The sequence below is a fragment of the Pangasianodon hypophthalmus genome, chromosome 6 (assembly GCF_027358585.1).
Source record: "Pangasianodon hypophthalmus isolate fPanHyp1 chromosome 6, fPanHyp1.pri, whole genome shotgun sequence".
Taxonomy (NCBI): domain Eukaryota; kingdom Metazoa; phylum Chordata; class Actinopteri; order Siluriformes; family Pangasiidae; genus Pangasianodon; species Pangasianodon hypophthalmus.
Window position 1 is genome coordinate 29,722,057 of NC_069715.1, and position 20,644 is coordinate 29,742,700.

General features: G+C 41.5%; 1 protein-coding gene across 11 annotated transcripts in view; it reads right to left on the reverse strand.

The window, feature by feature from the left end:
• Positions 1 to 20,644, reverse strand: part of kiaa1549lb (KIAA1549-like b) — a 60,631-nt gene that overhangs the window by 17,545 nt on the left and 22,442 nt on the right. For 6 of the 11 annotated variants that reach the window (XR_008301942.1, XM_053235068.1, XM_053235064.1 and 3 more), the window contains 10 exons: positions 19,171 to 19,390; positions 17,144 to 17,280; positions 16,113 to 16,281; positions 13,449 to 13,508; positions 12,386 to 12,537; positions 11,058 to 11,229; positions 5,505 to 5,668; positions 5,239 to 5,274; positions 2,047 to 2,225; positions 706 to 842 (listed from right to left, as the gene is read on the reverse strand). Coding sequence is in view for 10 of the 11 variants with exons in the window: in XM_053235068.1 (XP_053091043.1) it covers positions 706 to 842; positions 2,047 to 2,225; positions 5,239 to 5,274; positions 5,505 to 5,668; positions 11,058 to 11,229; positions 12,386 to 12,537; positions 13,449 to 13,508; positions 16,113 to 16,281; positions 17,144 to 17,280; positions 19,171 to 19,390 (1,426 nt within the window). In the remaining variant the exon portion in view is untranslated. The remainder of the gene's footprint in view (positions 1 to 705; positions 843 to 2,046; positions 2,226 to 5,238; positions 5,275 to 5,504; positions 5,669 to 11,057; positions 11,230 to 12,385; positions 12,538 to 13,448; positions 13,509 to 16,112; positions 16,282 to 17,143; positions 17,281 to 19,170; positions 19,391 to 20,644) is intronic. The other 5 variants (XM_053235069.1, XM_053235066.1, XM_053235065.1 and 2 more) reach the window with 5 other exon arrangements.

The window sequence follows — 20,644 nt, forward strand, 5'->3', positions numbered from 1 at the left end:
ATCAAAAGTTTGTACACCCTGGTTCATGGAGCATCTTCATTACAAGTAGCCTTTTTACTATTTTCTATAAATATTATATTATTATATATAATGAAGAAACTGATTACGCAGTGACCAAGAATAATGTTAAACACTCCTAGCATCTTGGCAGAGTTTCACAGAGGAGACTTTTCTTAGAACAGAGAAATAATATACAGCTACTATACAGGAATATACTGTATACTTTATATAAATATGTACATCTCTGTGATTTAGCCCATGTCAATCATACTTAATAACAGATATCATCCAGTAATATTAATTAACGGGAAACTAATCGAATAGTACTTCAAAACCATAATCCCTTATCATAATATATTAAGGACAATGAAAATATATATTTAATATACTCCGTCCAAAATATTGATTGGTAATGTACAGTATATGGAGTTCTCTGTTTTTTAGTTAAATCATGCACCATTTAAAAAAACGAGGTTTGACAGAAATGAGTCGCACTTTGTATAAGGATGCTGTGGATTGAAATCTGTTATATAATATTTTTATTTTGTCAGTGAATCTGGCCTTTATGGACCTTACACAGAGCTGAATTATAAAAAGAAAATATTTGAAATTAAAAGACAGGGAGCAGAAGTGGTTGGAAAACACATTAGGTTGAAGTATGTGTGTGTGTGTGTGCGTGTGTGTGTGCGTGTGTGTTGCCCTCACTCTCACCGGTCCGCTTCTTACTTTCCTCCTTCACGAGACTTTGCTGTGTCGTGATTTTCTTCACCGTGGAGCCTCGTACTGAGACCGGCCTCGCCGATTCGACGCTGACCGCAGAACCGTCCTCGCTCGGCAACCTGCTGCGGGAAACCATAGCAACAAGACGGCGAGGGTTCATGTGTGGGGATGCTTAAGTCACTCTGTTTTCTCTCTCTGTCTCTGTCTCTGTCTCTGTCTCAGCATCATAAATATGTTATGAAGTAGTTAGTAAGTTTAGTAAGTCAGTGCTCGGGTTAAAGGGGAACATTAAAATGGACACAAAAGCAATAATTATTGAAACATTCTCTTATAAATAATACTTCTTTCCTTTAGTGCTAAAATTCAATTTAAATAAAATCAAACTCTTTTTCTTCTTTCTTTCTGCCCCAGGGAATAGGAGTGTCCTACATCTTACCCTGAACATAAATTAAGGAATAAAACACCCCAAAATTGATAATGTTCCTATAACAGAACTTCCTGTTGTGTTTTATTCCTCTTATACCACAGCAATTTGCCGACAATTAATGTTTTTATTTATTAAAGGACAATGTGTTGTACTGTTTATCCATTTATAGTTACATGCCATGTAATGGAATGTCCACGAAACAAGTTAGTTGATTGATCGATCGATTGAGTTAAAGATTAATAATGCTTAAATCTGTTATTAAAACCTGATCATGTGTAAAATTTTGAAGCGGAAATGCCAGAGTAATTCTGCTGTCATCACCGTTGGTTTTTCTGAGTCTGAAGATTTAGAGCTAATTTAGAATATTGAATCAGTCTTAAACTCCAATCCAGCTCTCACATACACACTTTCTCACGCATGGCTAGTTTCTCTAAAACCTGAAGTTTGAAGATTAATCGGATTATTTTCCTATAATAGCATGTCCAAAGGTGTTTTGTTCCTCTTACACCACAAAAAGACTGAAAAGTCTTACATTTTATCCATTTATAGTTACATTTAAGGTTGTGGAACATCCATAAAACAAGCTTATAGTTACAGCAGCTATAAAACATCCATAGTTACAGCAGCTATAAACTGGTGCTGCAGCTGCAAATCACAGGTTTATATTATATTAATGAGAAAAAAAAGAGAAGCTGGTGAGGGAACATCATTATAGCTGCTATAACATAAGTGAGAACAGGAACTAACTTTTTTTGTTCTTATTTGATGCAGATAAAATAATTCGGTCAGAAATATAGCGTTGGTAAATTTATATCCAACTAAACTAGCAGTACGCCAGTGTCATATCAACTCGCAAAGGAGTTGTATTCTAGAATAAAATATGTTCAAAATGTCCAAACCTTTTCCGGATTTCGCCACTGAGGGTCTTTTTGGAGTTGGTGCCGTCTGGGTGGATGACCTTTTCCATGGAGAGAGAGGCGTCCCGGATCGGCAGCGGAGCCTGAGGAAGGGGTGCGCTGTCCTCGTCGGCGCCCAGCTGACCCAAATGCTGCTTCGCATAGTCGAAACCCTGAACAGGCTGTACCAGAAACGAAATAAAAAATATTATAATATCACATTTCGTCAGATAATTAGAAATCCGGCTGCAATTCTTATAGGAACAGGTCCAATATTTACACAATTTACAGTTTACTGTTTACTTTTTCATTCAGCAGTTACATTAAAATGGTTCCTTATTAATAAGTGAAACGTTTATAACAAAGTGAGTTATTATTTAAGATGTGAACAATTCTGGATATTAATAATAGTTTGGTGATTTTCATTTGATAATGTTTGGCTACATTTATGTAAGGTTACATCTCACACACACACACACACACACACACACACACACAGAGATAAATATTTATTTTATTAACATTTCCTCTCATTCCATCAACTGAAAGATATTATTTTGTATTGTACAAAAATCTAGAACCCTTAAAAACCCTTTTATTGCTGTTAAAGATTGCATAAAATTGCTCTTAAAGATTAAAATTGCTCTAGCGTTCCCACTCTCCATCTCTCTCTCTCTCACACACACACACACACACATAGCTTAAATGATTCATGAGTGTCATACGCTGCTGTCGACATGCCGCTGCTCAGCTGGAGCTAAGTGAAGAAAATCAATACACAGAATCACATACTCACAACTCGTAAACACACACTGCACACACACACATACACACACATACACACACACACACACACTCACTAGGAGTTTCTCATTGGACACTGAGCCACCTGAGCTTTCTGTTTTATACAGATATGAAAAATATCATCTCACATGACCTGCACACTGTAACATAACAACACTAATACCAGTCCTAGCTAGTATCAGCTAACTAGCTAGCCTAGCTTGCTGTCTAGGTTAGATTTATTATGATCAGTAATGCAGATGAAATAAATAAAGGTTGGTGTGAGGAGGTTGCTTTTGCCTTTGCGGAGAATTTGAGCTGCTTGTGTGACTTGACTGTACACAGCTACATTGCAACGTTGGAATATTGGAAAAAGACTCATTTTTTCACAAAACTTTGTCCTCCATGTTTGTTTTTCTCGCTTGCCACCAAACTTGTGACCTGATTGGTCAGGAGACAAAAAAGCATCACTCTACCACTCCACTTAACACAGAGCCACTACGACCAAAAAAATGCTGAAAGCTACCTGAACTGTGCAATTCTAAATCCGTAATCTTTGAGGTCTTTGCCTTCTCACCATCATCTCATGGTCAAGTTTCCTTTTAAAACCTTTGTCCCTGGTTGCACTTAATAAATATTGGCTTATGTGTTTTTTTTTATACAACCATCTGTGTTTTTTTATTGAAAGCTCTTAACAGCTTTCCACAAGGTGATGACAGAGAGATTTAAAAATATTGTTTATCCATTTATAGTTACATTTAATGTTCTCACTTATGGTATAGCAGCTATAAACACTCGTTCCCTTCCCAGCCTTCTTTTCTTTACTTTTCTTTTTTCTCTCTCTTGAAGTTAATAAGACAAAAAACATCATGTTATCAAGAAACTGCAAAAAAGCTCCTCTGTCCTGAAGATCTTGGAAAGCTTAAAGATACAGCTTTACCTCTGACTGTTACAAAGCACTGACACTGGAGACTCCTTCCATAAAAGTTACATAAACGTCTCCTTACAGGAAACTTCACCATATCAACAATTACACACATTTTTTAATTCGTTTATGTGAAGCGTTCGCTGTACACGTCCCTGTGAATGAGCTTATTATTATTATCATTATCATTATCATTATCATATCATTATATCACATGAGAACAAGTGCATTAATATAAACCTGCGCTACAGTCAGAGCTGATGTTAGAGAAAATTAATCAACATCTTCTGACCAATCAGAATCCAGAATTCAGCAGCTGCGGTTTTCTTTCTAGTCACTGATTGATTAGTCTTAGGGTTTGGAAATTCACAAAGAAGCATAACACATTAACATCGGTTAACTGTTTGTATTTTATACACCTTATACTGACACTTTTGTATGACAAACTCAGGAAACTCAGTTGTGTCTGGATGGGAAGCTCGTTTTCATGTCTTAATTTCATTTCTGTAAAACTTTCCTCTATAATTGGATTAAACTTCAAGCTCCTTTAATTGAATAAAGCCACAATTAAACTGGAAGTCATGGAGAAATAAAGCACATTACAGCTAATTTACTTCCAGCTGTCACATTAAACGTGTACAGTGACACTCAGTATGTACATTAAATAATCATAAAGACAGAACAAGTCCTGAGTAAAGAATGGCAATTTGTGATGGCAAGATTTCATAATTTTAGAGCTTTCAACCCATTTAAGACCACCCTCACCTAAAACCACTGCAGACTATAGCCTGTTTTCTCTTTCCATAAACATCAAATCAAGGCTGTAGATTTTTAAAGATCTATAAATGAAAGAACAGAATTGTACTAATGACTGGATTTTTTTTTAAAAAGCACAAATATTTAATAGAAACAAAAGTTGAATCTGTTTAGATGTGACGTTGGTGGTGTGTCTACATGCAGAAAATCACTGGGCGAAAATGTGTGCACAAATGGGTTACACTAATATAAAAGGGGTCAAGACCAGAGAAAAGGACGACAAAAAAAATCTAAATGTGTCATTATATCACATTATGTGTTTCTGTGATGAAGATGTGTGAAAAAAATTAACTTGATGTTAGCAGGAGGAATCTGTAGTTTAGCTGTTTTTATTAATTTATTAATATACTTTTTTTCATCTTAGAGAACTTGGTACCCTGCATAGCACAGCTGGCCTACTTTCACAAAAAAAAAAAACCTACAGAGAATTTCTGACCTTGTTCCCAATTCATACTCCACATATTTGGGTCTACATACCCACACACACACACACACACACACACACACCCACACACAGAGACACAGACACACAAGCTTTCAGAGAGCATCAATCCGCATCACCGTGTAAACTGTCCGAGAATGTAGCAAAAGTCATAAACCTTATTGGTGATTGTAAATGCAACATGACACCAGAATATGAACATGAAAGAATATGAAAGTTGCATACGTACCTGGTGATAATAACTCATGTCTCTCCGGTAAGTCGTCTGCAAGAGAGAGAACAGTGCAAAAAAGTCATTATCTACAGTATCTCTCTCTCTAGTACTCAGGGTGTTAACTGCAAAGAACTTTAAGCACATGTGGTTAGAAGCTCTTTTTAATAAGTTTTTTTAATAAGACGTTCGTACTACATGTAATAATAATAATAATAATCCCATAATAATACAAGAAGCAGAAGGAAAGGCAAAAAAATACCTCCACCCAGATGTGTCTTTACCTTAACCCGTGGATTCAGGTTGCCAATTCCGTCGGTTTTAAAGTCGCTCTTGTTTTTGTGACAAAGAACAGCGGTGATGATGATGATGATGATGGTGACAATGCCGATAGGGGCCAAAACAGAGGCGATGATCCAGAGATTGTTGGAAGGGCCCTTCACCACAGCTGCATGACAAGAAGATACGAAAGAACATACAACATCTGTCTCTGACATCCACTCAGCTACTTCTCTTTCACCTGGAAGTGATTTGTGAAATCACTCTAACCATGCCTACTCCTTCGGAACATATTTTGTCCACACCCACCTGCTCCCACAGACACTCTGACCACACCCACTTTTCCCCATAGACACTCTGATGACACCCAGCCTTTCTGCACATCCTTTGACCATGCCTACTTTCTCCCTGAGACACTCTGAACACACCCACCTGCTCTCAAACAAACTCTGTCCACACCTACCCCTTCCGAACATACTTTGACCACACCCATCTGCTCCCAGAGACACTCTGACCACACCCGCTTGCTCCTACAGAAACTCTGATCACACCCATCCCTTCTCATATATGTTCTGACCACACCCAGTTCCTTCTACACAAACTCTGATTTCATTTGTATAAGCTTTGACCATGCCCACTTCCTCCTACAGACACTTTAACCACACCTACCCCCTTTTGTACATAATCTGACTATGCTCACTGGCTCCTCCAGACACTCTGAACACACCCACCTGCTACTACAGACACGACACTCTGAACACACCCACCTGCTACTACATGCACTCTGAACACACCCACCTACTACTACAGACACTCTGAACACACTCACCTGCTACTACAGACACTCTGAACACACCCACCTGCTATTACAGACACTCTGACCACACCCACCTGCTACTACAGACACTCTGAACACACCCACCTGCTACTACAGAGACTCTGAACACACCCACCTGCTATTACAGACACTCTGAACACACCCATCTGCTACTACACGCACTCTGAACACACCCACCTGCTACTACACGCACTCTGAACACACCCACCTGCTACTACAGAAACTCTGAACACACCCACCTGCTACTACAGACACTCTGAACACACCCACCTGCTACTACACGCACTCTGACCACACCCACCTGCTACTACAGACACTCTGAACACACTCACCTGCTACTACAGACACTCTGACCACACCCACCTGCTACTACACGCACTCTGAACACACCCACCTGCTACTACAGACACGACACTCTGAACACACCCACCTGCTACTACAGACACTCTGAACACACTCACCTGCTACTACAGACACTCTGACCACACCCACCTGCTACTACAGACACTCTGAACACACCCACCTGCTACTACAGACACTCTGACCACACCCACCTGCTACTACACGCACTCTGAACACACCCACCTACTACCACAGACACTCTGACCACACCCACCTGCTACTACAGACACTCTGAACACACCCACCTGCTACTACAGACACTCTGACCACACCCACCTGCTACTACACGCACTCTGACCACACCCACCTGCTACTACAGACACTCTGAACACACCCACCTGCTACTACACGCACTCTGACCACACCCACCTGCTACTACAGACACTCTGAACACACCCACCTGCTACTACAGACACTCTGACCACACCCACCTGCTACTACACGCACTCTGAACACACCCACCTGCTACTACAGACACTCTGAACACACCCACCTGCTACTACACGCACTCTGACCACACCCACCTGCTACTACAGACACTCTGACCACACCCACCTGCTACTACAGACACTCTGAACACACCCACCTGCTACTACAGACACTCTGACCACACCCACCTGCTACTACAGACATGACACTCTGAACACACTCACCTGCTACTACAGACATGACACTCTGAACACACTCACCTGCTACTACAGACACTCTGAACACACCCACCTGCTACTACAGACACTCTGAACACACCCACCTGCTACTACAGACACTCTGAACACACCCACCTGCTACTACAGACACTCTGAACACACCCACCTGCTACTACAGACACTCTGACCACACCCACCTGCTACTACACGAACTCTGACCACACCCACCTGCTACTACAGACACTCTGAACACACTCACCTGCTACTACAGACACTCTGACCACACCCACCTGCTACTACAGACACTCTGAACACACTCACCTGCTACTACAGACACTCTGACCACACCCACCTGCTACTACAGACACTCTGAACACACCCACCTGCTACTACAGACACTCTGACCACACCCACCTGCTACTACACGCACTCTGAACACACCCACCTACTACCACAGACACTCTGACCACACCCACCTGCTACTACAGACACTCTGAACACACCCACCTGCTACTACAGACACTCTGACCACACCCACCTGCTACTACACGCACTCTGACCACACCCACCTGCTACTACAGACACTCTGAACACACCCACCTGCTACTACACGCACTCTGACCACACCCACCTGCTACTACAGACACTCTGAACACACCCACCTGCTACTACAGACACTCTGACCACACCCACCTGCTACTACACGCACTCTGAACACACCCACCTGCTACTACAGACACTCTGAACACACCCACCTGCTACTACACGCACTCTGACCACACCCACCTGCTACTACAGACACTCTGAACACACCCACCTGCTACTACAGACACTCTGACCACACCCACCTGCTACTACAGACATGACACTCTGAACACACTCACCTGCTACTACAGACATGACACTCTGAACACACTCACCTGCTACTACAGACACTCTGAACACACCCACCTGCTACTACAGACACTCTGAACACACCCACCTGCTACTACAGACACTCTGAACACACCCACCTGCTACTACAGACACTCTGAACACACCCACCTGCTACTACAGACACTCTGAACACACCCACCTGCTACTACAGACACTCTGACCACACCCACCTGCTACTACACGCACTCTGACCACACCCACCTGCTACTACAGACACTCTGAACACACTCACCTGCTACTACAGACACTCTGACCACACCCACCTGCTACTACAGACACTCTGAACACACTCACCTGCTACTACAGACACTCTGACCACACCCACCTGCTACTACAGACACTCTGAACACACTCACCTGCTACTACAGACACTCTGAACACACCCACCTGCTACTACAGACACTCTGAACACACCCACCTGCTACTACAGACACTCTGAACACACTCACCTGCTACTACAGACACTCTGACCACACCCACCTGCTACTACAGACACTCTGACCACACCCACCTGCTACTACAGACACTCTGAACACACCCACCTGCTACTACAGACACTCTGAACACACTCACCTGCTACTACAGACACTCTGAACACACCCACCTGCTACTACAGACACTCTGACCACACCCACCTGCTACTACAGACACGACACTCTGAACACACCCACCTGCTACTACACGCACTCTGAACACACCCACCTGCTACCACAGACACTCTGAACACACCCACCTGCTACTACAGACACTCTGACCACACCCACCTGCTACTACAGACATGACACTCTGAACACACTCACCTGCTACTACAGACACTCTGAACACACCCACCTGCTACTACAGACACTCTGAACACACTCACCTGCTACTACAGACACTCTGAACACACCCACCTGCTACTACAGACACTCTGAACACACCCACCTGCTACTACAGACACTCTGAACACACCCACCTGCTACTACACGCACTCTGACCACACCCACCTGCTACTACAGACACTCTGAACACACCTACCTGCTACTACAGACACTCTGAACACACTCACCTGCTACTACAGACACTCTCAACACACCCACCTGCTACTACAGACACTCTGAACACACCCACCTGCTACTACAGACACTCTGAACACACCCACCTGCTACTACAGACACTCTGACCACACCCACCTGCTACTACAGACATGACACTCTGAACACACTCACCTGCTACTACCGACACTCTGAACACACCCACCTGCTACTACCGACACTCTGAACACACCCACCTGCTAGTACAGACACTCTGAACACACCCACCTGCTACTACAGACACTCTGAACACACTCACCTGCTACTACAGACACTCTGAACACACCCACCTGCTACTACAGACACTCTGAACACACCCACCTGCTACTACACGCACTCTGAACACACCCACCTGCTACTACAGACACTCTGAACACACCCACCTGCTACTACATGCACTCTGAACACACCCACCTGCTACTACAGACACTCTGACCACACCCACTTGCTCCCAAACTTACTTTGACTACACCCACCTTCTTCCACAGATGCTCTGACTACACCCACCTGCTCTTACAGAAACTCTGACCACCCACTCTCACAGATGCCCTGATCGCACTTAACCTGAGATATTTTGACTACTCTTGCCCCATGCCATGGAGACTCAGACCCCTCCCATCTGCTCTTGCAGAAGCTCTAACCACATCCACTACCATCCACACATGCTTTGAACACTCCCACCTGGTCTCTGGTCTTGCACATACTCTGCCCCAGTCTGCAAATTCTCTGTACACTCCCTCCCACTATTGCAGATACTCTCACCATTTCTTAGATACTTCCTGCTCGCACCCTGAGCCTGCAAACGCTACACTCTCCCACTTCCAGATGAACTCTGACCAGTCCTACCCTCTCCCACTCATTCCTGCAGGTACTATGTGCTCAGTGCTATGCTTCCAATAGCAGTTAACTTTACTCCATTAGTCAAGTTCATCAAGGTGAACTAGGTTAACCTCAAAAATGTGTGACCTTTGATGCATAACATAACAGCAGGGCTCTGGTCTCTTCTTTATGAACGCATTATTAATAAAGTAACTGGTCATTCTTAAGTAAGCTTACAAGGATGTTGTGTTATCTCTCTTCATTCTACAATTTTCATGTCTTACTGCCTGCATGAGAATAAAGACATCCCACAGAATCCCAGTCCTGAAGAAAACCTCGAATGTGCAAATGTACCTGTGCAGCACACTACTTTTCAAGAAATATTCAGATGTGATTACACTTATCTCTGATTCCAGTATGTGCTGATTGATGTGTTTATGCTAATGCTTGCATTTGTGTGTGCCTGAGGCAGTGCATGTGATATGTTTCCGAACTAATCCCACATCCTATACGTTGCAAGAATTCTGTTATAAGAGATTTATTTCCCCTGATTTCTCGCTGAGGTTCAGCACTCCCTCCTTTTCTCCCTCCTGTGGAGAACTGAAGTGGTTTATAGCACCTCAGAGTACAAGCATGTGTGTGTGTGTGTGTGTGTGTGTGTGTTTGTGTGTGTGTGGGCGTGCTCAATCAAATCCCTGTGTAGTTACACATATGAAAATGGATTAGTGGATTAGCATAGAAACACCCATTTTCAAGCTGAATCCCTACGCTAGCAGTTGTCTATCAGTAAGGCAGTTAGAAGTGCAGCATTGATTTTAAGTAAGAACAGAAATATTAACAAACCTTCAGCTTGGAGCTGGACAAAATATCCCAGTGTCAGAGCCATTGTCTGAGAGTCCACAGTGTTCAGGATTTTCGCTGCAGTTGTACCAGGGAGTGGCATTCCATTCAACTGCACATAGTAGGTGAGTTCAGCCGGGTTTTTTGGACCTACCACTCGCCTCATGCCAACCATCTGAGATCAGAAAGAAAGCACACAGCAGAGACGTACGAATGTGAATACTACACGCTACGTTTATTTGATTATTACATTCTGTCTTTTTTCTTTGAGTCTGCACAAGGTGACCTCTGAGCCAGTATGTTGCTGTGGGTGCTGGATTTTGGACAATACTTCTTCATGCTTGGCAATCAAGGCCAAAATTCCTGGCTTCTTGAGGTTGATTCTCTGATCCCCCAGGTTGTTTTCAACTTTCCTGATTCACATCTCCTTTGATGCTGATGGCTGTACTACCTCCAGTGAAGTCTGTATAGTAGCTGACTGGCATTCACTCTGCATATGTGGTTGAAACCTCACAGCTTTAGTCTCTGGATTTTCTCCTCGATAGTGGGTTGTTCTTCACATCTGATAGTATGATGGTCTCGTTTTGAAGGTAATTGTGGAAGGACATTGCCAGGATTTGTCACAACATAGAATTAGGGAATTGTCAAGCTTGTTCATGTCTGACTTGAGCAGCGTCCACATCTCTGATCCATAGAGCAGTTGTGGCAGGATCAGTGTTTGGAAGAGATGTATCTTGCTCTTGATGGATATGTTTGTTTTCTTCTACATGCACCACTTGAGCAAAAGCCTGACTGTGAAATCTGGGCTGTGGATGCCACTTTCTTCACCTTACCCAATGACCCAAGATATTGATCTTGACCTGTTTGATTTGGACTCCATCAAAGCAGACAACCGTCTGTGACTCATCAGTTGCCTGGACTTGGTCTTGTTTGCACTGTCTATGCTCTGTAGATGCACTCACTGATTATTTTTCCAGGTCCACCTGCCATATAGGTAATTTTTTAGGTATACAATTACTGTAGCCCATATGTTGCTCTGCATAACCACATCTCTACCTTATCCATGTAAATGGACCACCACAGGATCACTAAATACTGCCCAGATGTCATGGTAGTGTTTGTATACCATGCAGCAGCATTTCTAAGAATGGACTACCACCCAAATAATACCATGCTTAGTGGTGGTCCTATGATGGTCTCTTCCCAATGATGAATGTTATAGAGAGAGCTAAGCAAGTACTAAGTACTAGTACTTTCATTACACAACCACACCACATACCAAGTAACCTCCAACTGTCACATTACTCCTTTAGATTCAGACTCAGAGTTACCTGAACAGTGTAACTGCCCACCGTAGTGGCACGTTTAAAGCGGGCACCCTGCTGATGTGCTACCACAAAGAGCTCTGCCAAGCGCTGCTCCATCAGACTGGCAAAGCTCTGGTACTGACCCTCCAGAGACGAGTTCTCCACGTCCTGAATCACTGCACACAAACCACAGCAAAGCATGGAAGAAAGGCAGAATTTCTAGTTATTCACCTACTGTGCTATCGTTAATCCAGTCACACTGCAGCAGACTTAGTTCAAGAAATATTGACCATCCTGACAGGCAGAAGCATGAAAGGCAAAGAAATATAATCTCTCTGATAAGATCTTTCCCTTCTCCTGAAGGACACATGCACATGAACATTTATACTCACTCACTCGCTCACACAGTAACTTAAAACAAAACAATGTAATCATTTAATACGATTTACCACCCTCAAGAGAAATCAGTGTCACTTATAATGTCCTGTAGCCCTGATTTGGCTTTGATATGATTATTCTGACCACCGAGAAGGTGTCCAATCTAGAAAGAGGTTACAATTAGACAATTCCAATCTCAGATCAGAGGGAGCTGTGCCTGGTTATGAATACAACCATCATGTCAAAAACAAAGCCATTAAAAACAAAATTCAGAGTCAGTGTGTTGATTATAACATTTTATACCACAGCACTGTTGAATTCTCGATGTTGATTGGTCAGAAGGTGATGATTTGTTTAATTCCGACAAGCCAAATTCAAAATAAAGGACAATATCCACTTGCTGTCTAGCTAACTGAAATGCTCGGATGCTACATTCATTTTGCTTGTCATGTTTGCGTGAGGCAAATCAAATCTCTGGTGTTTAGTTTTCAGTGCCTGGTAACAGGGAACCAACTCTTTATGGGATCGACTCCCAGCACCTTTAGTGTGAACCAAAAGAAGATTGATAATCTGATACATATATATTGACATATAACATTTAAAAAAAAAGTGAAGAAAATTAAGCAATGTAGCAACAATGTTTGCTGAGTTTTCATTCTTTGTCAGTAAAAAGGTTTCCTGATTGATTGATCTTAATTAACATGCTTACCTGTGATTACCCAGAATTCCTTGGTAGCTGCTGAGGTGTTGAGGTTGTGGTACTCCAAAGCTAGAAGAGAGGAGAGAGAGATACAGGGTGTTAAAGTGAAGTGCTTTGATCCTCAGCTCAGAGGCTTTTTAGAATATTTCGCCGAGCAGACCATCCGTACTGGTGGAGCGAAGCCTCGCAGCATTTTCCTAATGAAACTTTGACTCAGTTACATATCGGCAGAGTGATTAAAAGCTTTGGCCGGCTGCATCCTCTTAGGGCATGTTGGAGCAGAGAGCATGAAATCAGAACCAGGGTTTGGCCTATTTCTTCTGTCAAAAATGAAGTGCATGCAGCTTTTTTGCATATTAAATATGTGTGGAAAAAGTCTGCAGTGGGCTAGATTAGATTGGTACTGGCCAATTATAAATGTTTGAAAGAACGTTTATCCTTTCTCAGCGCTAAAGAAAAAGGCTTGAGGCTTGAGAGACTTAGAGACCAAATTAATACGACTCTTGAGATCGTGCAGCAGATGAAGAATGGGCTTTTCCAGCACTTAGAATGGAGGTGTCAGTCTTTCTGTAATGCACCAAATATAGCCCCTGGAGGCTTTGCTAATTAGCTGACAGGGGAATCCGATGGGTTAAAAAAGCAACTCCAATCAATTAAATAAAAAATAAACATATAACTTTCAGGTTTTGTTTTTGTATCATTTTTCAGTCATTTCACTGGTGTGGCTCTTTTAATGAGATAGGAAAAGATCTGTGAAGCCTCTAGGACCATAACAAACAAGAGCATGTGTTCTCAAGCAGGAGAGTGTGTGTTATTCCCTCCCATCTGCCTGAGGGGCTCTATAATGCTCCACCCTCACACACACACACAAACACACACACACACCTATAATAGCACTCCCCCATTGTTAATTATTTTCCCTCTTAATTAGATTTGATGATTGAGCTTTCCGTTTTTGCCAGGAAGGGCAGGAAACAGCTTTTGCTTCCTGTGCATGCCAAGTGTACAATGTTTTCATTCTCCACCTTGGCATGCACCATGCCCACCATGCTGCTTTTGTCTCATATACTTCCAGCTACAGAATATGTGGAAACATTCATGTTCCTTACAAAAGATTACAATAGAGAATATTTTAGCATTGTAATCGAATCTTACCTGTGTAAGACGTAAAGAAGAAAACACTCCGTGTCTCACTCCATGACACAAGATAGTTCCTATTCTCGCTTTATTATAGCAGCTCTCTTTTTTCTCTCTATGTTCAGCATGTTGTGTTACCACGAGTGTGTTACATCTGACTGTTACAAAGCGCTGACATTGGAGACTCCTTCCATAAATGTTAAATAAACATCTCCTTACACAAAACTTCACCTTCAAAAATATCTGTTTATGTGAATGAGTTGTTACTATAGAAACCATAACGTATTAGAACGAGCGCATTAATATAAACCTGAGATTTGCAGCTGCACTACTGTCACAGAAAGTTAATACCTTCCGACCAGCCAGAATCCAGAAATTAATAGATTACCATATATAGGTTAGCACCAAAGCACACTAGCTTTATAAGGAATAGGGAGCACACACACAGATCTATGAGACATTCCCTCACTTCCTGTATCTCCAGACGTCTTCCTAAGCAGCTCCTGACCTCTCCTCATGTCTCATCCATCCTCTCTACTGTTCCAGAAGTTCTGACTCTGTCCGTTCAAATAACTGCATAACCTTTCTGCTGCAAATGCCATTTCAGATTTATCCCCAGTCTGAGAGCCAAAAATAAAAGGGTAAGAAGTGAAATGGAGATAAGCAGCAATCATACCGATCATGTAGCACAGAGAAAGCTGCATTACGTACTGACTGAGTGAAAAATGTAGGTCTGATCACTGAGCCAAAGCATGCAGAAGACACGCAATCTGCCTCTAACCATACAACAGTTATTTTGTTCTGTTTCAAATGAGACGTCAGGTGGCTTCCTCTTGACCTTCTGAAGAAACAAGAACCACGTTAAACCTTCTAAAAATAATCCAACATGGTGTATTGGGTGTTGTCATTCCTCTAGATGAGTTCTTCTGTACAGAAACGTGTGAATCTATTCGCATCATATTCATAAGTGTGATATCACATGACAATTATTAAATAATTCAGTAATTTTTTTTTATAGTACAATAAGAATTTAATATGTAAGGGGTAAATGTATTGAGAAGAAGCCTTTATTTGTCACATATATTACAGCACAGTGAATTTCTGTGTTTTTTCTGTTAAGAAGCTAGGGTCAGCCACGATACAGCACCCCAGAGCAGAGAACGTTACAGGCCTTGCTCAAAGGCCCAACAGTGGCAGCTTGGCAGTTGCTAGGACTTATAGGAACCCCTGACCTTCTGATCAGTAACCCAGAGCCTTAACCTTTGAGCCACCACTGCCATAGAACAATAGTCAAATAACCCTTTTTGGAAGGAGGAATATTTATGGAAGGAGTCTCCAGTGTCAGGGTTAAAGCTGTAACTTTAAGTTTTCTGACATCTTCAGGACAGAGGAGTTTACGCTTTGCCCTTTCTTGGTAACACGTCAAGCTGCGTTTTTTTTTTTTTTTTTTGACTTGTTAACTGCTGAAGTTGGGTAAACAAATAAATATACAGCATGCGCAAAAAATGTAAGCATCCATAAAAAAAAAAACCTTACGCTCTGCAGTGATGAGCGGAGGGTAAAACAGGAAGTAGCCCACAAGCTCAGCAGTCAGGCGGCTCAGCAGGTTACTGGCCACGGTGCCGTTCAGGGTCTCGGTTCTGTTATGCACCACGTATATCAGAGATACTGCAGGAGAACCGGCCGACTGAGACACACTCAGAATCTGAGAGACAAACCAAGACCAGAAATTAGAATGACAAACAGAGAGAGAGGTAGAAATGAGACACAAGTAGAGCAGATAAATATAGAAAGAGCAGGCCAGTATAAAAGAAATAAAAATATATATATTTTTAAATAACTTGTGTAATGTAATGATAAATGTAATGTAATGATAAACAGGAATAAAAATGCTTCAAAAAGTAACAGCGATCAAATAAGTGACATTTTGCCATCTTCTTGTCCCTACAGTCTTAGAAAAAAGGGTCACATCTAGTCTAAGTGGTCATCAGTTGTCCCTCTTGGGGAAGTTCTGCAGAACCCTACACCTACAACAGAGAGGGTTCCAAACTAGAACCTTTTTAAAAAGCTATACAAACTACACAAAGAACTTTTAGAAGAACCCTCAAAGAACCATTTTTTCAAGAGAAATATTCAGAAAAAACACTTTAAAGCAAAAGACTTTAAGGTAAACTTGGTTCATCTCCAACACTGAGATTCTCAAAGCAATCAAAAAAATAATTAGCCATGCTAAATATGCTAACGCTACATTTATATTAAAGTTTATTATGGGCACACACTCACAAAAAATCTATTTAAGGAAAAAGCAGACTGTTGTATAAAAGAAAAAATTTAATTACGTCCAGTTATGATGTCTTAAGGAAAGAATAAAGTACTTGCCCACACTTGGGGGGCATCCTGTTATAGAAAAATAATCAATGACAAGGTGGTGTGATGAAGTGGAGTTCTGACCAATCAGAGTCCAGAATTCAAATTTCTTGCTATAACAGAATAATTAGAGGTTTTAAAACGGGCCTTTTGTGTGTGTATGTGTGTGTGTGTGTGTGTGTGTGTGTGTGTGCTCAGACCTGCACGCTGAGTGTGCTGTAAGCGTTCAGCAGCACTTTGGCCTCAGCCTCGGCAAACGCGTTCTCCAGTCTCTCCTCCATCAGCTGAGCAAACCTGCAGGACCTCAGATCATCTCCCGGTCCTACAAATCTCAAAACTGTTTACACACATACACACAGTTACACACACACACACACTCACGCCAGACTTTACAGTATATATAAAACACGAAAATTAAACACTGGCTTATGCTTAATAGGCATTATATTATCTCAGGCACACTATCATGGAAAATATGGTCTAATGGTTAACATTTTCAGTCATAAGGGTGCTGTTCTTAAGGCTACATGATTCCAACATAAGCGCTTCATAATGGCCGATAAACCTACATAAAAATAAACTTCAAGAATTGTTTGTTTTTGTTAAACATCATGACAACTGACTTCTGCTATGTCAGAGTCACAGAATGATTACGAACTGATGAAGGTCACCAAATGAAGGTTAAACTGGAAAAAAAAAATTGCAAAAAGTGACACTCAGGAGAAGAGCATCTTCTGAACTCAACACTTCAATTCTGGATTGTGATTGGTCAGAAGGTGTTGATTCATTTTCTATAACAGCAGCTCTGACAGTAGTGCAGCTGCAGGTTTATATTAATGCACTCATTCTAACATGTTATTGTTTCTATAGTAACAGCTCATTCACAGGGATTTGTACAGCGGACGTTCCACATAAACAGATTTAAAAAATGTGAATAATCATTGATATGGTGAAGTTTTTTCTAAGGAGATGTTTATTTAATGTTTATGGAAGGAGTCTCCAGTGTCAGAGGTAAAGCTGTAACTTTAAGTTTTGTAGTTTCTCTGTAACATGACAAGCGGTGTTTTTAGTCTCAAGAGAAGAAAAAAGAGAGGCTAGTGAATGAACGACTGTTTATAGCTACTATAACGTAACTGAGAACAGAAACTAACTTGTTTCATGAAATTTGCACAACATTAAATGTAACTATAAACAGATAAAAAGTACAACATATCATTCATTAATAAAGAAAATATTTTAATCACTGGCAACATGCTCTGGTATAAGAGGAATAAAACACAATGGCCATGCTATTAAAGGAAAATAATCATCTTCCGGGTGGTAACAGTGGCTCTGCATCTTCACACCACACTGTCGTTAATTATTTTGTCATTAATTATTTTACAATAATAGCACAGATAGAGTGTTTTCTTTCCTTACTTAACGGAGTTACGTGTGTAGATGTGTAGAAGTCAGTAGTTACGTGTGTAGAAGTCAGTTGTCAGTAGTAAAGTGTGTGTGCAGGTGTTATGTAGCCTTATGAACACCACCCTTCAGTGAAGTGTTACCACATTTTCCCTACTCTTATTATTAACAGTAAACTCTTCAAGGATCAGTCCAGTGATTAAAAAAAAATAGCTTCCAGAACTGACTTCCTGTCAGACTTGGTTTGGTATAAGTTGCTTTTTTTGACACCTGAATTTCTAACACTCTGTACATCATTCAAATAATTTCTACTTTTCTTTGACATTACTGCAAAATATTTGGGATTATTTAACTGGTATTGTGTCTATTCAATTCATAATTAATTCTTTTTTTGAATATTGCTAACAAAAATGTGTTCACTTGCTTTTTAACATAAGAACTAATCCAGTTTAACAAGCCTGATTATGCTGCGATTTGAAGCTGAGAGCTAGAGAACGGGTTTGAGTAAACACGCACAGCGTGCTAGAAGTGATGACGCACGATAAAACTGAACGAAATCCCAAATGCGATCCCAGCCAACATCTCTTCTCAGTTGACAGGTAGTGCTAAGAGAGCAATAACACTTTAATTTAATATCACAATAATGAGACAAGTGACATAAAAATTAATCAGCACATGCCTAATTCAGACAAAAATCCCCCCTGTCCCATATAACATTACTAGATTAGCTCATCCTCTGGTTCCTGGCTGAACGTCTCTGTTATTGGAAGTAAATCAAGCTCACAGCAGGTGCCAGCTCTCGGAGCCAGACTGCGTCTCTGACCTGTCTTCAGCATGAGTGAAATAGCAGGAGTAGGCCTCCAGGGGGCTGCTGGGATTGGCACCGCCTGCACCATGGGCACAAACTGCCGGATATCCGCCATCAGCCTGTCCATGCCGTAGGAGCTCAGAGCCTCCACTACGACGGACGTGGTGTAGACCATGTCGCCACGAGTTACGTAATATCCCACGGTCACGTTGTGCACCGTGGACAGACTTTCAATCTGTAGGAGCGAAGCATCAGAGCATCAGTCAATCCCAAGAAACGCTACAAGTGTTCAAGTCAAGAATCGGCCTTGTGAGGAGGAAATGAGGCGTGAAATTGATATGTTGGACAAAACAGAACATATCCTTCATAAGGTGGAGTGTTGTTTCTCAGACAGAAAATAGTAAATGTCAAAAAAAAAGAGAATTACATAGATGTGAGCTGTCAGCTCTTAACTAACCAGGAGTATTAGGTTTATCATTTTCACTGTTTAATAACCTAGTCTAAAAATATCATGCTTTCACAGTATCACCATATTAATCAACCGCTTAAAAAGCACACAAGTCAGTGGTGAAAATGAAAGGAAAAATTTATTGCGATTTATCTTTGTACAAATGTATCTTTGCACATCACAAAAAGGAAACAAATAGATTAAACCCACTACTTGCTAATTGTAACTATTTTTGAGAACAACTTTTCCATAAAATCTCTCACACTGTCAGTATTATTCACGTGATACCCTGAAAAAGAGCACAGCTATGAGATGAATAAATATCTAACTAGCATGGTAGTGTGTAGCGCTGCTTAGCCAAAAATGTAACAATGCTTAGTTTATTTCTGGTCAGCAACACCGTGTTCTTGTGTGTTTGAAAGCTGTCATGTTTGATAAAGTTCCGAAAAATCCTACAAGTCACCCTAGAGGTAGAAATGTAAAATATTTTCAACATTAGCAGATTAAATACACCCGAAGGGTTTTCAGTGCAGTCGCACCCCTGTGTCGAGAAATGGAGGTTGCTGTAGTGTGATTTAGAACAAGTCCAGAGGGAAGGGGTTGTGAATTTTTTGTGGAGTCACAGCCGGATACAAAAGGATAAGAACTGTTGGAGTAAGGAACTCAATCAGGTTAAAACATTACTAAATGGAAATGCGTTGTAATTTTGAAAAACGTAACGTTGAGGTAAACGTGTGATCATACACAGTGACTAACTGTGAAACCATGACACTGTAATAGCCCTACTGTTAAAAGAGAAATTTCTTTTTACTTGACAATATTCCCGGGGATAAGAACAGGGTTGGGTCGGCTCTCGGAATGACAAAATGACAGATGGCCTCACGGCTCAGCACACATTAAGTCTGTGTGTAAGTGTGTGTGTTAGGGTGGGGTTTGGATACTGCACGATTTCTTATACAATTGAGTCTTGTTGCTCGGGATGTGAACTGGCCTTTTGCCTGAGTCAGCAATCAACACCTCATGAAGGTGATATTGAGGGAT